This window comes from Suillus discolor (genome assembly GCF_016758755.1).
Source record: "Suillus discolor strain FC423 chromosome Unknown F5147scaffold_106, whole genome shotgun sequence".
NCBI lineage: Eukaryota > Fungi > Basidiomycota > Agaricomycetes > Boletales > Suillaceae > Suillus > Suillus discolor.
In genome coordinates, this window is record NW_024541353.1 from 40,512 (window position 1) to 55,581 (window position 15,070).

Sequence of the window (15,070 nt, forward strand, 5' to 3'; positions counted from 1 at the left end):
TACCGATTGCGCATATAAATGTACTTCGACCATGGACTCCAAACCATGCTGTCCTGAACCCAAGGGACCTCCTTCGTACGTATCACACATTTTGAGGCTTTATAATGTAATCAACTTCGTGCAGAGAGCCCTGTGGTGACGTCATCAAGAAATCGTGTGCAAGCGATTGTTGTCCTGCGCCATGCGTTGAAGGAACCCCAGGTGTGAAAGGCGATTGCACCAAGGCAGGACCAACGGTCACATGCAGTGTGACCTGTGATTCAAAGACCGTCCAATGCACATCTCAGACGGAGAATAATACTTCATGTGCTGCTGCTGACACGAAACGATGCGGTGCGCAGGACACCTGCTCAATACCGTCGGATGATTGTGGGGCATGCACAACCGCGGCGCCTAATGAATGTCCCCCGGCCGATGAACAGTTGGCACAAATTGCTGCTACCGATTGCGCATATAAATGTACTTCGACCACAGACTCCAAATCATGCTGTCCTGAACCTCCTTCGTACGTGTCATAAATTTTGAGGCTTTATATTGTAATAAAATTCGTGCAGAAAGCCCTGTAGTGACGTCATCAAGAAATCGTGTGCAAGCGATTGTTGTCCTGCGCCATGCGCTGAAGGAACCTCAGGCGTGAAAGTGCGAGAAGGCGATTGCACGAAGGCAGAACCGACAGCCACATGCAGTCTGACCTGTGATTCAAACACTGTCCAAACTTCATATGCTGCTGACACGAAGCAATGTGGTACGCAGAAGTCTGCGTGTGACACTGCTTGCTCAGTACCGTCAGAGGATTGCGGGGCATGCACGACCACGGCACCTAATAATTGTCCCTCTACCGACAAACAGTTGACCCAGACTACTACAACCGATTGCGCACATGAATGTTGCCCGACCATGGACTCGCCAGTGAAATCATGCTAAAATATGCCTTCCATGTACGTGTCAAAAAATTCGTGATCTGATGCTCATTATGATTCATTTTCTCAGAGGAAGAAACGCAAACTCGTCTTTCAAGACGTTTACATGTGAGGAAAACGAGAATGGACATGAGGAGTTTGGTGTTGCATTCAAGGAGAACTCCACTGATGGACGAGACTATCGTAGATTGAACTTTCAAGTTTCTTGTTTCATGCTGAGACAAGCACCGACGTAATGTAGAAAAATGCATTGAGGAGTTGGCGGGTATATAATTACGTGCCTGTATTTCATAGCAAGACTCCCATGACAACCCGTGAGCCGTATGAGTGAGAATGACACAACGCAATCCTAGAAGGGTACGACGGAGATTGCATGTCCGTGGGGCCCAAAACAGAAGCATGTCCTTTAATGCATTTAGCGCCCATTCGCCATCTGTCGGAATTCTCACTGGTGGCTTTCGCATTGGAGTAGTGATTTCGTCAAGAAGTGCGGTACTGCTAACAGGGGCGTGTTCTAGATCCATGGCAAAATGAATAGTGTTGGCGAGAATGAGCATGACCGAGATGCGGTGTATCAAGTCACGGGCATGCCACCGGAACGTATGACAGGAATGGTCAAGGACAGCGTGTTCAATCAAGGAACATTAGTTGACTGTAGAAGGGGTGTTATGATATAACAGATGGGTACGATGATACAGATCGGAATCAGGTGGCTGGCAGTGAGTTTTTTGGGGGGCGTAGATTGAATGCGTGTTTTTGGCTGTTAGTAGGCCGGTCAAATGTTCCTAGTTATAGATGGTTATTGGCACTGCAGGCGAGCTCCGGACGGCAAGGATCATGTGCTCACACAACAGGACGACTCAGTCTCGGAGGAATCGCTGGAGATCTTCCATAAGGTGAATGGATGCTTCGCAACATTGATCGGACTGAACCGGGTGGCTGTGCTTCCTTACTTCCCGCTCAACGAAATGTGCCAAATTTGTGGGCTAACTTAGCTATGAAGTTGTATGAAGTAGATGACGATACCGTGACAGGTCTAGCAGCAGACACTCTGAGACTCGTGTGTCCCCTTGGCGGACCACTTTTGCTGAAAACTGACCGTCTACTTATATTCAGCACAGATTCTTCTGCTATTACTATTGATCCTGGTTAGTTATTTTGATTCGTGCATTGTACTAGCGTTTATCGTGCTGACTCTAAATTTATATGAAAATCTAGGTCTGCTGCCGCATGGCCTGAATCCTCAACCTCCTCAGCCTTACTCCATCCATGGTCCCCACATCCTCACCCCCATATTCCCCTCCCGCTCATTCCGTCCACCATTCAGCACATCCCCATGACTCAGCCCATCCTCGATCCTGCATCGCACCATCGTCTCTGGTAGCTTAGAAAGCCTATATATCAGACTTGAAGGTGGGTCCATCCTTATTACCTTACCATCTGTCTCGTCATCTTCACACTCTATCTACAGCCATCAACCGAAAGGATATTCACGTCTCCTCCTGCATTTACGTGTTCATCAATGTCGACTCGAGGAGACGTTGGAAATCGGACATAAGCCTCCTCTCATCTTGTAGCGTGAGGGGATACTGTGACTTGTAATGTCCATGAAGACTTTCCCGCACAATGGGAGAACTGATCATGGTTTTATAGATCACCACAGGCGTCACCTGCATTATCAGTGCAAAACAACGCATCCTATGGGGTCGATCGAATGCTAGGCAGTGGAGAGGTCTTTGGAAACTTCAAACATCATGAGGCGAGCTGCTCGATTATGGTGATAAGCCATTCGGTGAGTAACCTACTTCTCATCTATACACATCTACTAACATCTCGAAGGATTATCCTTCCCACCTGTGCGTGGTGTCCACCCTTCCCTCACACTGAAGGCCGCTGTTTTACACCCTTGCGACCATCAGGACGAGGCACTGTCTGATTTGTGTGACGCTAGTCTCTCTTTTGCTGACAAAACTCCAGCTCTAGTCCCTCGTAGACCGCAAGATCACTCAAGACATGGATGCAGGCCACGCACGATTTGCAAAATACGTGACGAGCAAAACGGAACCCGCCATTTGACGCTCAACATCCATATGATCGCCCGTGTGAGTTGACGGAAACAGCTGCGATACACTCGATTAATGAACACCTTTCGCAGCGCAGTCGGTATCGCAGTCCAGAGATCGCTGTTTCCTTAACATCACGCGTGACCCATCTTCCTCGGTGCTCACACTAAATGTCAAAGCGACGAGTCACTTCTTTATCTGTCTGGAGTCGGCCCTTGATCAATCAGGCTTCCTCTGCGGAGACGTGAATGGCATCTCTGTTGGTTAGGATGATTCGATCTGCATGACGATCTGCAGATCTCATTGACAGAACCGTTGTCCAGCCACAGGTATCGCAACAGAATGCGTAGTGACAGAATTGTTGTCTGCGTGAGAGCCCTACTCGCATTTTACAGTTACCGTCACCATTGACTAGACATCGTATCATGTAAGAGAACTCTACGCGAGAGATTCATAAACTTTCATTCATTGAGCGATCATTCCATGCTGTACAGTCTTTCCTTGTAATCTATATTTATGAATCACACTGGAGCGGGGGACCCCTAGGGAGGGGTTAGGTCATAGAGGTTGTTTGGCGGTGTTTGGAGCGCAGGCAGGGCATTAGGTAGAGTTCCGGCAGCAGTAGCAGGCATCACTTTGTTGTAGAGTCCAGCGCACACATTCTAGCAGAGCCCACTCCAACTGGTGAACAGAGCGAGAGTGTCCCAATTTTCCCTTTTCTTTCCGTTTTAGAGCATAGAGCATAGAGCAGAGTATCGAGCACCGAGCATAGAGCAGAACCAGAGCAACAGAGTCAAGCTGAATCCAGAGAATGTCACACCTCGTGTCAGAACACGAGGAAAACGCACCAAGCATAGCCTTTAATCAGTATAAAGACCTGGTTTTTTCGCTAACACCCCCAACTGCAGTCAAACTGAATCCTCCACGAGAACCACTGCCCAGAGACAAGAAAGGGCGCTTCACAAAGAAAAAAGCCATTAACCTAGAACTTTCCGATACCATGCTTCCATCCTCACATTCATTGCCCTTAGACACTCCAGAGATCAACCAACGAGCACTAGAACGAGAACACGAGGAGTCAGAACACGAAGTCATCCAACAGCTAGCAGACGACGAAGAATCTTTACCAGGAGTGCCAGACCCGTCCACGCTAATCTTCCCAAACCTTCAGTCTCCTAAGCTCATACCAATTGTCATCCCCCCACCCACGCCAAATAAGCCAGTCAACGTTATGACAGGTGTTCCACTACCCGCATTGTTCCATGGGAAAGAGAGCGAGAACGCACAAAACTTCCTGCGAAGCACGGAAGCATACTTCCTAGTTAACCAAATCGCAGATGAAGCTATCAAAGTCGCACTATTCGCAGCATTGATTTCAGCAGGCTCACAGGCAGACCATTGGTGGACGAACCTTGATGCACAGCACAAGACTTTGTGGAGGAACGTCAAAGCAGCCTTCAAAACAAAGTGGCCAGCAATAACCGTAGCAGGAAAGACTCAACTTGAGTATCAGAAAGAGTTATTAGCACTACGGTTGAAAGAAGAAGATGTAGGAGAACACCTCACCTTAGCTGAAATCACCACCTGGTCCCACATACACTTCCATAATCAACTCACGACGCTGGTACAAGATGCAGGCGTAGCAAACACACCAGTCTTGATCCACCAGGTCTGAGATGCACTCCCGTGGGTCTTACGAGACCTCACAACGCCCGCACCAGCCGATTGGAATACATTCTTATCGGAGATTGCAAGCGTCAATGTGGACATCCTGCAAGACAAAGCAAAATGTGAGAAAGAGAGGAAAGAAGTAGAGAGAATGCAGAACACACATATTGCATGTCTAGAAAGCCAGTGGAACGATCCAGTAGAAGTGTTACGTTTGCAAATGCAGCAAGCAACACTCGGAACGAATAACCCTACATGAGCAATGGGAGCAACAATGTCGCAGACAAGAATGACGACAGGAAACTCCGACATGCAGCAAGCACAGGTCGCCAGAAGGCAAGTATGCTACACAGCAGCCAATCAAGCACAGTTAGGACAAAGACCAATATGAAGTGCACCTACACAAGAAGAACGAGACCTCCTACGAGCACGTATCAATGACTTGCCGCACCATGTAGACACAGATGCAGGACACACGGCCTACAACAAACAACAACGACAGTGGGCAGCGAGATGGGGAGAAGGTGCAAGGAGTACAGAGAGCACACCATTCCCATTAATGCCAGGCACAGCACAAATATGTTCAGGGGAGTGCTTCCGGTGCGGAGCGCACGGACACATAAGCCCAGCGTGTCAACTGCAGCCAGACATGCAATTGCCAAAGAACGAAATGATATGGCGGGGAATATGCACCAGAATGCTGGGAGCATTCAATAGAGCAACCACGCCACAAGTTAATTATGTGCTTGAAGAAATTTTCACCCCAGATGTAATGGAGCAGGGAAAAGGCCAAGGGTCGTTGGCGTAGAGGACAGCCAAACAACCCTAACACATATAATACCTCAGTACAAGGAACAATCCGTCCTCGTGTGCCAAGAGGAGACACATGAGGACAAGTGCTACACCTCCGTCGAGAATGCAAACCGTACAGAACATGTCACTATGCAGTCCCATTCTAGTGAACAATATGATGTCATTGAATTGTACTCGACGGACGATGAAGAGACCCACCGTAAATGCCAACCATTCCTACAACACGTCGCACTTAAAGGAGCACAAGGGGAAACCATACAAATCAAGGCACTCTTCGACGAGGGCGCCATGGTCAATGCCATGTGCGCAACGGAATTCGAACAAGTGAAACATAGGCTAGGAAGTTGGGGAACATCGACGAAGCGGTTACACATGGCGAACAGCACAATAGTACCCTCTAAAGCTGTATGGAGAGGCAAAGTCATGATAGAAGGAATCAAAATGCACAGAGAGTTCGAAGTATTCGAAAGCGGAGGCGGGTGGAGATTCCTGTTCGGGAAGCCACTATTACGCGCATTTCAAGTGATACATGAATATGAAACAGACGTGGTGCACATATCAGGGGAAGGAGGTTCGAAGACAATCTACAACCAAAGTCAAGAGGAAGATATCACACAGAGAGAAGAACATATCCTCACAAGAGAAGTCCCAGTGCACAATCATAACTCAGGTCCAAAGATTTATACTGACCGAAAAACGAATTTAGGAACATACATCCCAGTCTGTGTCACGACAGACGACAAGGATGAGGCAGCAGTCTTCACGAGAATGACAAATCCAGGAAACCCGAAACGGGTAGCATATATCGTAAAGGCGGTACAGTACAGAAAGGAACTGACAGAAGAGGAACACAAACGGGTTGAAGATTTAGTGGAAATATATGCAGACATATTTGCATGCTCACTTTCAGAGGTCCTCCCGATACCAGGAGCCCAACATCGACTGAACATACCAGAAGACACCACATTTAACCTACGCATTCGTCAACGAGCGCTTACACCACCGCAAGCTAAGTTCTTACATGGCCGGATTGACGAAATGCTAGCGGCGGGGATAATCGAAAAGGCACCAGCAGAACAGGTCAAATGCTGCGCCACCACGGTATCAGCGCAGAAGGCACACGAACAAGGAGGACTCACGCTGGAAGAACTACAATACAAAGTCAACGAACAGTATACGAAGCACGGACAACCGCCAGCCTTCATCTTACCAGAACGCAAAGTACAAGAGGCACCTCGAGAAGCATTAGAAAACAAGCCACTGTAGGTATACAACTCAGAGTGGTGCTAAAGGCTCCAAACTGATATCTTTATGTTGTAGGTCGTGCACTGCCTATCTGCTATACTTGTGGGACAAGTGCGTTCGACCCTAAAGGGGAAGCTAGTGCAGCAAAGGTCTAGAAATGGATGCAGAAGGTGCTGCTTGTCGGCCGATGCGAAGTGCAGGAAAGCGACGGGTGCGCGCACATAGCGCGGGAATGTAGCGGCGGGCGAAAGCCGAAAGCACAGGAAGAAATGCGGCTGCGAAGTGGCCGATGCGCGAAGGGTTCGGATGATAATGGAGATGAAGGACAATAGGAATAGATGTAGAGCAAGCTGATAATGGATATGATGCGAGCGGTAAACGGATACTGATTACCAATAGCTACCAACTGTAGGCTAATGGGAGTTTGCTACTGGAACGTCCGGAAAACAATCTACTGAATGATATGTACTGCTAGTGCTGAGTATTGCACTAAGCGCTGTCACACGGAACTGAGCCGACGTGCTACCGAGTTAGGTATGTAAAGCTATATGTAAATAAGGGTCTATGACGAAATAAAGGTGGTCCAATGTGAAAATGGTTTGATATGTAAATATAATCATGAAATAATGTACCATTGGGTTGGTTTTGGACTATGGATGGGTGCTGAACGTCGGCCGATGAAGCGCGAGAAAAGCGGCTGCTAAGCGCGGCTGTGCGCGCGCGTGGGAACGTTGCGGCCGTCGTGGGAAAGTTGCGCTTCATATAGGAAACCAATAGGGTGCTAAGGGATACTGCAAAAATAGCCTCTTCGAGGCTATAAGGACTTCCAGTCCTACACCACAGAAATGGAGAATTTGTCAGAACTTCAACGAAGTAAACAGACATACCGTTATAGCGCCAATGCCACAAGGGGACATACAAGCCAAACAATTGAGGCTAAGCGGCCATAAGTATGTGTCAGTATTTGATTTTGCGTCCGGGTTCTATGCTGTCGAAGTTCCAGAAGAATCCAGGCCCTACACAGCATTCTACGTAGAAGGCCATGGTTACTTTTGGTACAAGCACATGCCGATGGGACTCACCGGAGCGCCCACCACATTCTGCGAAGTAACAGCCACTCATCTGCATGATCTAATTGCTGATACCACTATGGAAATATTTGTAGACGATGGAGGGAGCGCAGGCGACATGTTCGACGACATGTTTTGGAAACTAGAACATATCTTTCAGTGTTGCTGAGACCGGAAATTATCTTTATCACCCACGAAATGCCGACTCTTCATGTCAGAGACAACTTTCGCAGGAGCAACAGTAGGTCCCAAAGGAGTTCAACCTGATCTCGAAAAATTAACTGCTATCGTAAACTGGGAAAGGCCAGCAGACGCTACTTAACCTAGAGTCATTTTTAGGACTAACAAGTCATTTTAGGGATCTAGTGCTAGGATACACAAAACAAGAAGGACCATTGTGCAACTTAGTAAAGGAAGCACCACTAACGCACCTGTACACCAAGAATACATATCGATGCATCTTAAGAGGCCACAAACTGGACAACAAATGGACGCAAGAGCACACCAAAGCATTCCTAGACCTAAAAGCCGCATTAGTAATGCGCCCGATCCTACAAGTGCCAAAGTACGATGTATCATCATTCGTTGTCACATCCGATGGTTGCCAAGAAGGACTAGCAGCAGTGTTGTCACAACGGACACGCATGCAAAGACCATCCGGAAAGTGGATAGAACATTTGCTACCAATCACATTCGTGTCAAAACGGACATCAAGCACAGAACAAAAATACAAACCTTTTATATTGGAGTTCGTGGTGCTAAAGTTCGGACTAGACAAGTTCTCGGACGTCGTATGGGGCTTTCCGGTAGAAATCGAGACGGACTGTCAAGCGCTAAGGGATGTATTGTTAAGCGACCATCTCAACGCGGCACACGCCCGATGGTGGGACGGAATCCTAGCACACAACATAATAGATGTGCGACACGTACCGGGTAAGCTAAATGTCATAGCGGATGGCCTTAGTAGGCAATGGGAGGGTCAGCTGCGAGATGCAGGACTACGAGACGGGAGTACTTGGACAGTCAGTGAGGACTGGGAAACGGAAACAGGTTTGATTAATGATATTCTACTAACCTCTATGATAGACAAACAAACGGTGAAAAGTCTCCTCGAACATTTTACTAATGAACCAATTTTTCTAGAAGTTATAGAGTCAATAGCACAGGTCAACTCGAACAAACCATTAAGAGATCGTAAATGTGTGCACCATTGAGCATCGGAGTACCTAATCGAAAACAGGAAACTATGGAGGTTGCATGGAGGAACGACAGTTAGAGCTCGAAGCAGGACAGAGTGTGTTACCCAGGAAGAAGCTGAGCAAATGGCAACAATGCAACATGAACAGATGGGACATTGGGGGAGAGACACTATCAAAATAGCACTCACGGACCGAATATGCAGCCCCAAACTCGACACATCAATCATGAAAGCTATAACAAATTGCGCTAAGTGTAAAAACTTCGGATCACAACATTTGCACTCACTATTAGAACCTATAACACGCAGACATCCTTTCGAGCTCCTCATTGGCGACTACTTAATGCTTCCCAAAGCCCAAGGGTACAACACCTTAGGCGTCTACTTGGACACGTTCTCACAGCACGTATGGGTCTTCAAGTATAAATCCTCCGGTACGGCGCGCACAATGATAGACAGTATATCGCGAATCTTCCAGAACTTCACGTCGTCAGAAACGTTCATGAGCAATGGGGGGAAGCACTTTAATAACACGGAAGTTCAAGAATATTGCGCTAAGTGGTCATGTAAAACACACGTTGTAGCAGCTTACTCACCATGGGTCAATGGACTTGTAGAAGGCACAAACAAAATCCTATTGCACGTACTCAAACTTTTATGCGCCCCAAACCTCGGCGAAGACGAATATGAAGCAATATCGTGGGACACCTTGCCAAATAGTTGGCCAAAGCACCTGGAGGAAGCAGTCGCAGCCTTGAATTATAGAATCTTGCCGGCTCTGAAGTTCTCACCAAAAGAACTTTTGCTGGGACAGGCGATCAATACTCCAAGGACAGACATAGCTAACAGCACATCAGCACTACGAATATCGGATGCCAATATACACATGGTGTACGTCGCGCAGCAACGTCTAGACGGATATGAGGCTACAGTACAGCACACTATCAAGAGGAAAGCGGCATTCAACAAACATGTACTATCACGCTCACCAAGGGAAGTGATCTTTACAAAAGGACAACTCGTTCAATTTTATTATAGCAGTGCGCACAATACACTCGAAGTGAAATGAAAACTATTGCCGAAATGGTCACATCCTCATCGGATTACTGAAAGGATATGCAACTCGTACCGTTTGGAGACCATACAAGGAGAATTGCTATCAAGCGAGTTCCACACAAGACAGTTGAGAGCGTTTACACCGAGGGAGGGCACAAAGTTGTGGGAAGAGCAGAAAGAAAAAGAAGCACAATTAGCGCAAGAGGAAAAAAACGTCCAAGTCGATGAAACCCAAGTCGATGAAATCCAGAATGAAGAAGAGCAGCAGATAGACGAAGAGGAGAGTGAGAATGAAGATGAAGATAGAAACAAAAACGAAGATGTAAACGACATAGAAAGGTGCGATGCGGTTGTCGCTGTTTTTAAGGGGGGCACATGGAGCGGGGGACCCCTAGGGAGGGGTTAGGTCATAGAGGTTGTTTGGCAGTGTTTGGAGCGCAGGCAGGGCGTTAGGTAGAGTTCCGGCAGCAGTAGCAGGCATCACTTTGTTGTAGAGTCCAGCGCACGCATTCTAGCAGAGCCCACTCCAACACTTAGGATCTTGTGAACAGCACCGAGATAGCAGTTTACAAAACAGCAGTCAAAACGCGAAAACATCCAGATCCTTCATATCACCATCAGCAAATGAGAGGTTCTTCGAAAATAAGACAATCAGCATGGCATCACGTATTCTGTGCGCTGCTTGTCCTTCTTACACTGGAATAATCTTCTTGCAGTGAACCAGACATTCCGCAGGATGTGGCGACCTCTTCAAAGGACATCACAACCTTAACCACTTCCATGCAGACTTCGAGTTATAGGTCAACTGTGAACAGTATACTCTTCAATGATGTGCCTGTGTTTCATAGCAGGACTCCCATGACAACCCGTGAGCAGTATGAGTGGGAATGACCCAACGCAAACCTAGGAGAGTACCACGCTGAACAAGGCTATTGCAACTGGTGCGTATCTCGAGAATTTTGGTGACCGCTATTATCTCATTCACTTTTTTTCAAGTATACGAATTCCAATGGTGGCGTTGCCTCAGAGTTTGTGCAAAAGCTGCAAGCGTTGAACTCGATTGCGAGTCGGTGGGACCCAAAACAGAAGCATGTCCTTTGGTGCGTTCGTCATCTGTCTGAATTCTCACTGGTGGCTTTTGCATTGGAGCAGTGATTTCGTCAAGAAGTATGGCACTGTCAACAAGGGCATGTTTCAGATGCATAGCAAAATTAATAGTGTTGGTGAGAATGAAACACAGAAGTAAACCTGTCGGTATCCTCCATCGATCCCTCCCACCAGGGATGTTCAAAGATGCGGTGCATCAAGTCAAGGGTGTGCCACCGAAACGTATGTCATTAATGGTCAAGGACAACATGTTCAAGGCACATTGTTTGATTGTTGCAGGGGTGTTTGTGATATAATAGATGATTTGGGTAAGATGGCATCAGGTGGCCTAGGGTGTAGATTAAATGCGCGTTTTTGGGCTGTTAGCTGGCCCGTCAATGTTCCTAGTCATGGTTATTGGCGCTGCAGGCGAGCTCCCGACGACAAGGATCATGTGCTCACACAACAGGACGAGAAATCGCTGAAGATCTTCCATAAGGTGAATGGATGCTTCACGACATTTTTCGCACTGGTGGCTTTAGATAGAAATTGAATATCAGTAAAGATGGTATGATCAATTGTATGCCCATGTTCGAGTCTAAGAAATCCGGCCCAATAACTTGAAGCTGTCAATGTTAAGATAAAGAAATATAGGGTACAACTCTCGTATATCCGAGTCAGGGCAACCATGACACTAGCTAGCCTACATTGTATAAAGACCAAGATAGTGGTTCCTTCTAGTTTTGATGATAGTGCCTGTCCATGCCCTCATCAGATTCTCTCTTCCTTGAGGCAACAAGAGAGTAAAAGTGGCACAGGTGTGAGTTCTGGAGGGGCCTTTCACCGCCACGTTGAGTGTTCGGGTCCTCGGGAAAGTCTCACTGTACCGGGTAACCGCAAGGTAACCGTACGTTCAAGTCTTCTTCTACTAAATCAAACATTGACCGTATATATCACACTACCGGAGTCGCTGACAAGGGCCTGTGATATTCTTTCGGAAGTCATAGTTATATGTAATTGAAGGTCATTGAACTCATCATGTCACCCTCATGTTTTTTTACCCAATGCGCAGCTGCAGTGCGGTTTCAGGGTGCAATACTCTAGCCCCATGTAATTTTCGAACAGGGCCTCAACCTCACCATGGCCTTCTAGCTGGCCGTTAAATTCGTGGGATCGCTGAGCACTCACCATATCATTTCCCTCGCACTGGTAGTTCATTAGTGTGCCAGTACTGCAGTTTCAGCTCACTAAGTAAGTATTCATTCTGATTTCACTCGATTTTGCACTCAATTGGAGACCTTTGACAGTGAGATGGGGCAGTGGTCATCTTCCCTTGTTATCCTAGTGTATCGAGCTGCATTGCAGCTTAGTCCTCCAGATCCTTGGTTTTCAACGAACTCACCCTCCACATTCATCGCAGATTCCGGCAGCAGGGCATCATGTCCGACCTTGATGAAGCCATTGAGCTCAATTGTGCTGCATTACTCCTCTGTCCCCCCAGAAATTCAGATCGATCCATGTCTCTCAACAATCTTGCAAATAGCCTTATGGACAGATTCGAGCAGCGGGACATCATGTCTGACATTGATGAGGCCATCGAGCTCCATCGTGCTGCATTAGTCCTCCATCCCCCCGGTCATTCAGATCAATCTATATCTCTGAACAATCTTGCACTCTGCCTTCAACACAGATTCGAGCAGCGGGACATCATTTCTGACCTTGATGAGGCCATTGAGCTCCATCAAGCTGCATTACTCCTCCACCCCTCCGGTCATTCATATTGATGCTCATCTCTGAACAATCTTGCAAATAGCCTTCTAGACAGATTCCTGCAGCGGGGCATCATGTCTGACCTTGATGAGGCCATCGAGCTCCATCATGAGGCATTGCTCCTACTTCCCCCTGGTCATTTAGATCGATCCATATCTCTGAACAATCTTGCAAACAGCCTTGCAGCCAGATTCCGGCAGTGGGGCATCATGTCTGACCTTGATGAGGCCATCGAGCTCCATTGTGCTGCATTACTCCTCCGTCCCCCCAGTCATTCAGATCGATGGATGTCTCTGAACAATCTTGCAGATGGCCTTTTGCAGAGATTTGGGCAGTGGGGCATCATGTCTGACATTGATCTAGCCATTGACCTCTATCGTGCTGCATTACTCCTCCATCCCCCCGTCATTCAGATCGATCGAGGTCTCTGAACAATCTTGCTGGCAGCCTTCGAGACAGATTCCTGCAGTGGGGCATCATGCCTGATCTTGATGAGGCCATCGAGCTCTATCATGCTGCATTAGTCCTCTATCTCCTCGGTCATTCAGAACGATCCTCGTCTCTGAGGAATCTTGCACTCAGCCTTCAAGACAGATTCCGGGAATGGGGTGTTCAGTCTGACTATGACGAAGCATTTAGCTTGTACTCTCAACTCTCCCACCTGTCCCATGCAGCATCTCCCACACATCTTGATGCTGCCAAGTCATGGGCGGCCTCTGCCTACGTCCTTAATCACCCGTCTGCATTGCTTGCTTATCAGGTTGCCCTCAAATTCTTAGACCAGCGAGTTGCTCTTCTGTCGTCCTCTTCCCATCACTTCAATGTCGTCAGGGAGGCTGTTTCTTCCCTCGCCACGGATGCTTTTTTGTGCAGTGTTCGTCATGGTGAGCTGACCACTGCGGTGGAGCTGGTGGAGCAAGGTCATGCAGTATTCTGGACCCAGTTGGCATGCTTCAGCACACCACTCGATGAACTTTCTCATTCAGGTGACATTGGCAAGGCCTTGGCAGAAGAGTTCAAACGGTTGAGTTTTTACCTTCATAACGCGTTTGATCAGTCCACTGAAGACCAGTTTCCGCAAATCCGACAACTGACCATGCAATGGGATGATGTCGTCGCACACATTCGCATGCTCCCCGACTTTCCACGCTTTCTTCTGCCTCCACTGTTTTCTGACCTCCAGAAGGCGGCTGAGGATGGTCCAGTTATCGTCGTTAATGCAAGTCAGTATGGCTGCGATGCCTTGATTGTCCATAATGCGGAAGATCCAGTCCATGTTCCGCTTGACATCACACAAGCTGAAGTGTCTGAATTGTCCTCCAACTTCCACAAACTCGCAGAGCAGTTTGGTTCTTCTGATAATCAACTCAAGCTTGTCGGTGTACTTCGCAAGCTTTGGAATGATGTTGTTGACCCCATCGTCCAAGCTCTCAGGGAGTCAAATGTTTGCCCTGGTTCGCATATATGGTGGTGTCCCACTGTGGAGTTCACGTTGCTTCCCCTCCATGCAGCAGGACCATACGAGCTGAAGAAAAAAAATATGTCTGACATCTACATCTCATCTTACACCCCCACTTTGACGACTCTCATTCGTGCCAGATAGCAGGTTTCTCGAGATGCATCCTCGCAACATTTTGTTGCCATCGGTCAAGCCAACCCGGCACATGGGAGGGAGCTCAAATGTGTCGCTTCTGAGCTAGCCGCCGTTGCTGAGCATGTTCCTCCCACCGTCTCCTTCACATCCCTCGAGGGTGCTGAAGCGACAGTCAAGAATGCACTCGATGCGCTCAATCATAATCAGTGGCTCCATCTTGCCTGCCATGGAATGCCGAATCAGACACAACCATTTGACTCTTCCTTCGCCATGCGCAACGGGCCTTTAATGATCAAGGACATCATCCGATCCAACTGGCAGAACCCCCAGTTTGCATTCTTATCAGCCTGCCACACTACCGTTGGCGACGAGAAGAGACCTGATGAGTCGATCCATCTCGCTGCAGCCATGCAGTTCTGCGGATTTTTCAGTGTGATCGGTTCCATGTGGTCTGTTGAGGATGAGGTTGCACGCCAGGTCGTGTCCACTTTTTACCAGAACCTCATTGATGATTCGAAAAGATTGGACTGCACACGTGCTGCAGTAGCGCTACACACATCAGTGAATTGGTGAACAGATGACAAAGC

General features: G+C 47.7%; 5 protein-coding genes across 5 annotated transcripts; 4 read left to right on the top strand and 1 right to left on the bottom strand.

Annotated features, from left to right (window-relative positions):
• Window positions 1–163: 163 nt before the first annotated feature.
• Window positions 164–1,186, bottom strand: F5147DRAFT_725078 (uncharacterized protein). The gene is made up of 3 exons (XM_041439099.1): window positions 991–1,186; window positions 555–938; window positions 164–505 (listed from the first exon to the last, which is right to left on the bottom strand). The coding sequence occupies exons 2-3, from the start codon at window positions 897–899 to the stop codon at window positions 284–286; spliced, it is 567 nt and encodes a 188-aa protein (XP_041286105.1). The 5' UTR covers window positions 900–938; window positions 991–1,186; the 3' UTR covers window positions 164–283.
• A 264-nt stretch (window positions 1,187–1,450) lies between these two features.
• F5147DRAFT_658243 (uncharacterized protein) lies at window positions 1,451–3,251 on the top strand (the record flags this gene model as incomplete). Its single annotated transcript, XM_041434406.1, has 9 exons — window positions 1,451–1,574; window positions 1,619–1,639; window positions 1,716–1,901; window positions 1,955–1,980; window positions 2,042–2,068; window positions 2,584–2,712; window positions 2,760–2,776; window positions 2,944–3,022; window positions 3,081–3,251. 9 exons carry the CDS (start codon window positions 1,451–1,453, stop codon window positions 3,249–3,251), a joined length of 780 nt encoding a protein of 259 aa, XP_041286106.1.
• A 543-nt stretch (window positions 3,252–3,794) lies between these two features.
• On the top strand, window positions 3,795–4,658 carry F5147DRAFT_780414 (uncharacterized protein; the record flags this gene model as incomplete). The annotated part of the gene is made up of 1 exon (XM_041442449.1): window positions 3,795–4,658. One exon carries the CDS (start codon window positions 3,795–3,797, stop codon window positions 4,656–4,658), a length of 864 nt encoding a protein of 287 aa, XP_041286107.1.
• A 1,574-nt stretch (window positions 4,659–6,232) lies between these two features.
• On the top strand, window positions 6,233–6,730 carry F5147DRAFT_586862 (uncharacterized protein; the record flags this gene model as incomplete). Its single annotated transcript, XM_041431952.1, has 1 exon — window positions 6,233–6,730. The coding sequence occupies one exon, from the start codon at window positions 6,233–6,235 to the stop codon at window positions 6,728–6,730; it is 498 nt and encodes a 165-aa protein (XP_041286108.1).
• A 5,427-nt stretch (window positions 6,731–12,157) lies between these two features.
• Window positions 12,158–15,056, top strand: F5147DRAFT_748268 (CHAT domain-containing protein; the record flags this gene model as incomplete). The annotated part of the gene is made up of 6 exons (XM_041440047.1): window positions 12,158–12,196; window positions 12,490–12,889; window positions 12,941–13,267; window positions 13,303–13,312; window positions 13,337–14,481; window positions 14,542–15,056. 6 exons carry the CDS (start codon window positions 12,158–12,160, stop codon window positions 15,054–15,056), a joined length of 2,436 nt encoding a protein of 811 aa, XP_041286109.1.
• Between the last annotated feature and the right edge of the window lie 14 nt (window positions 15,057–15,070).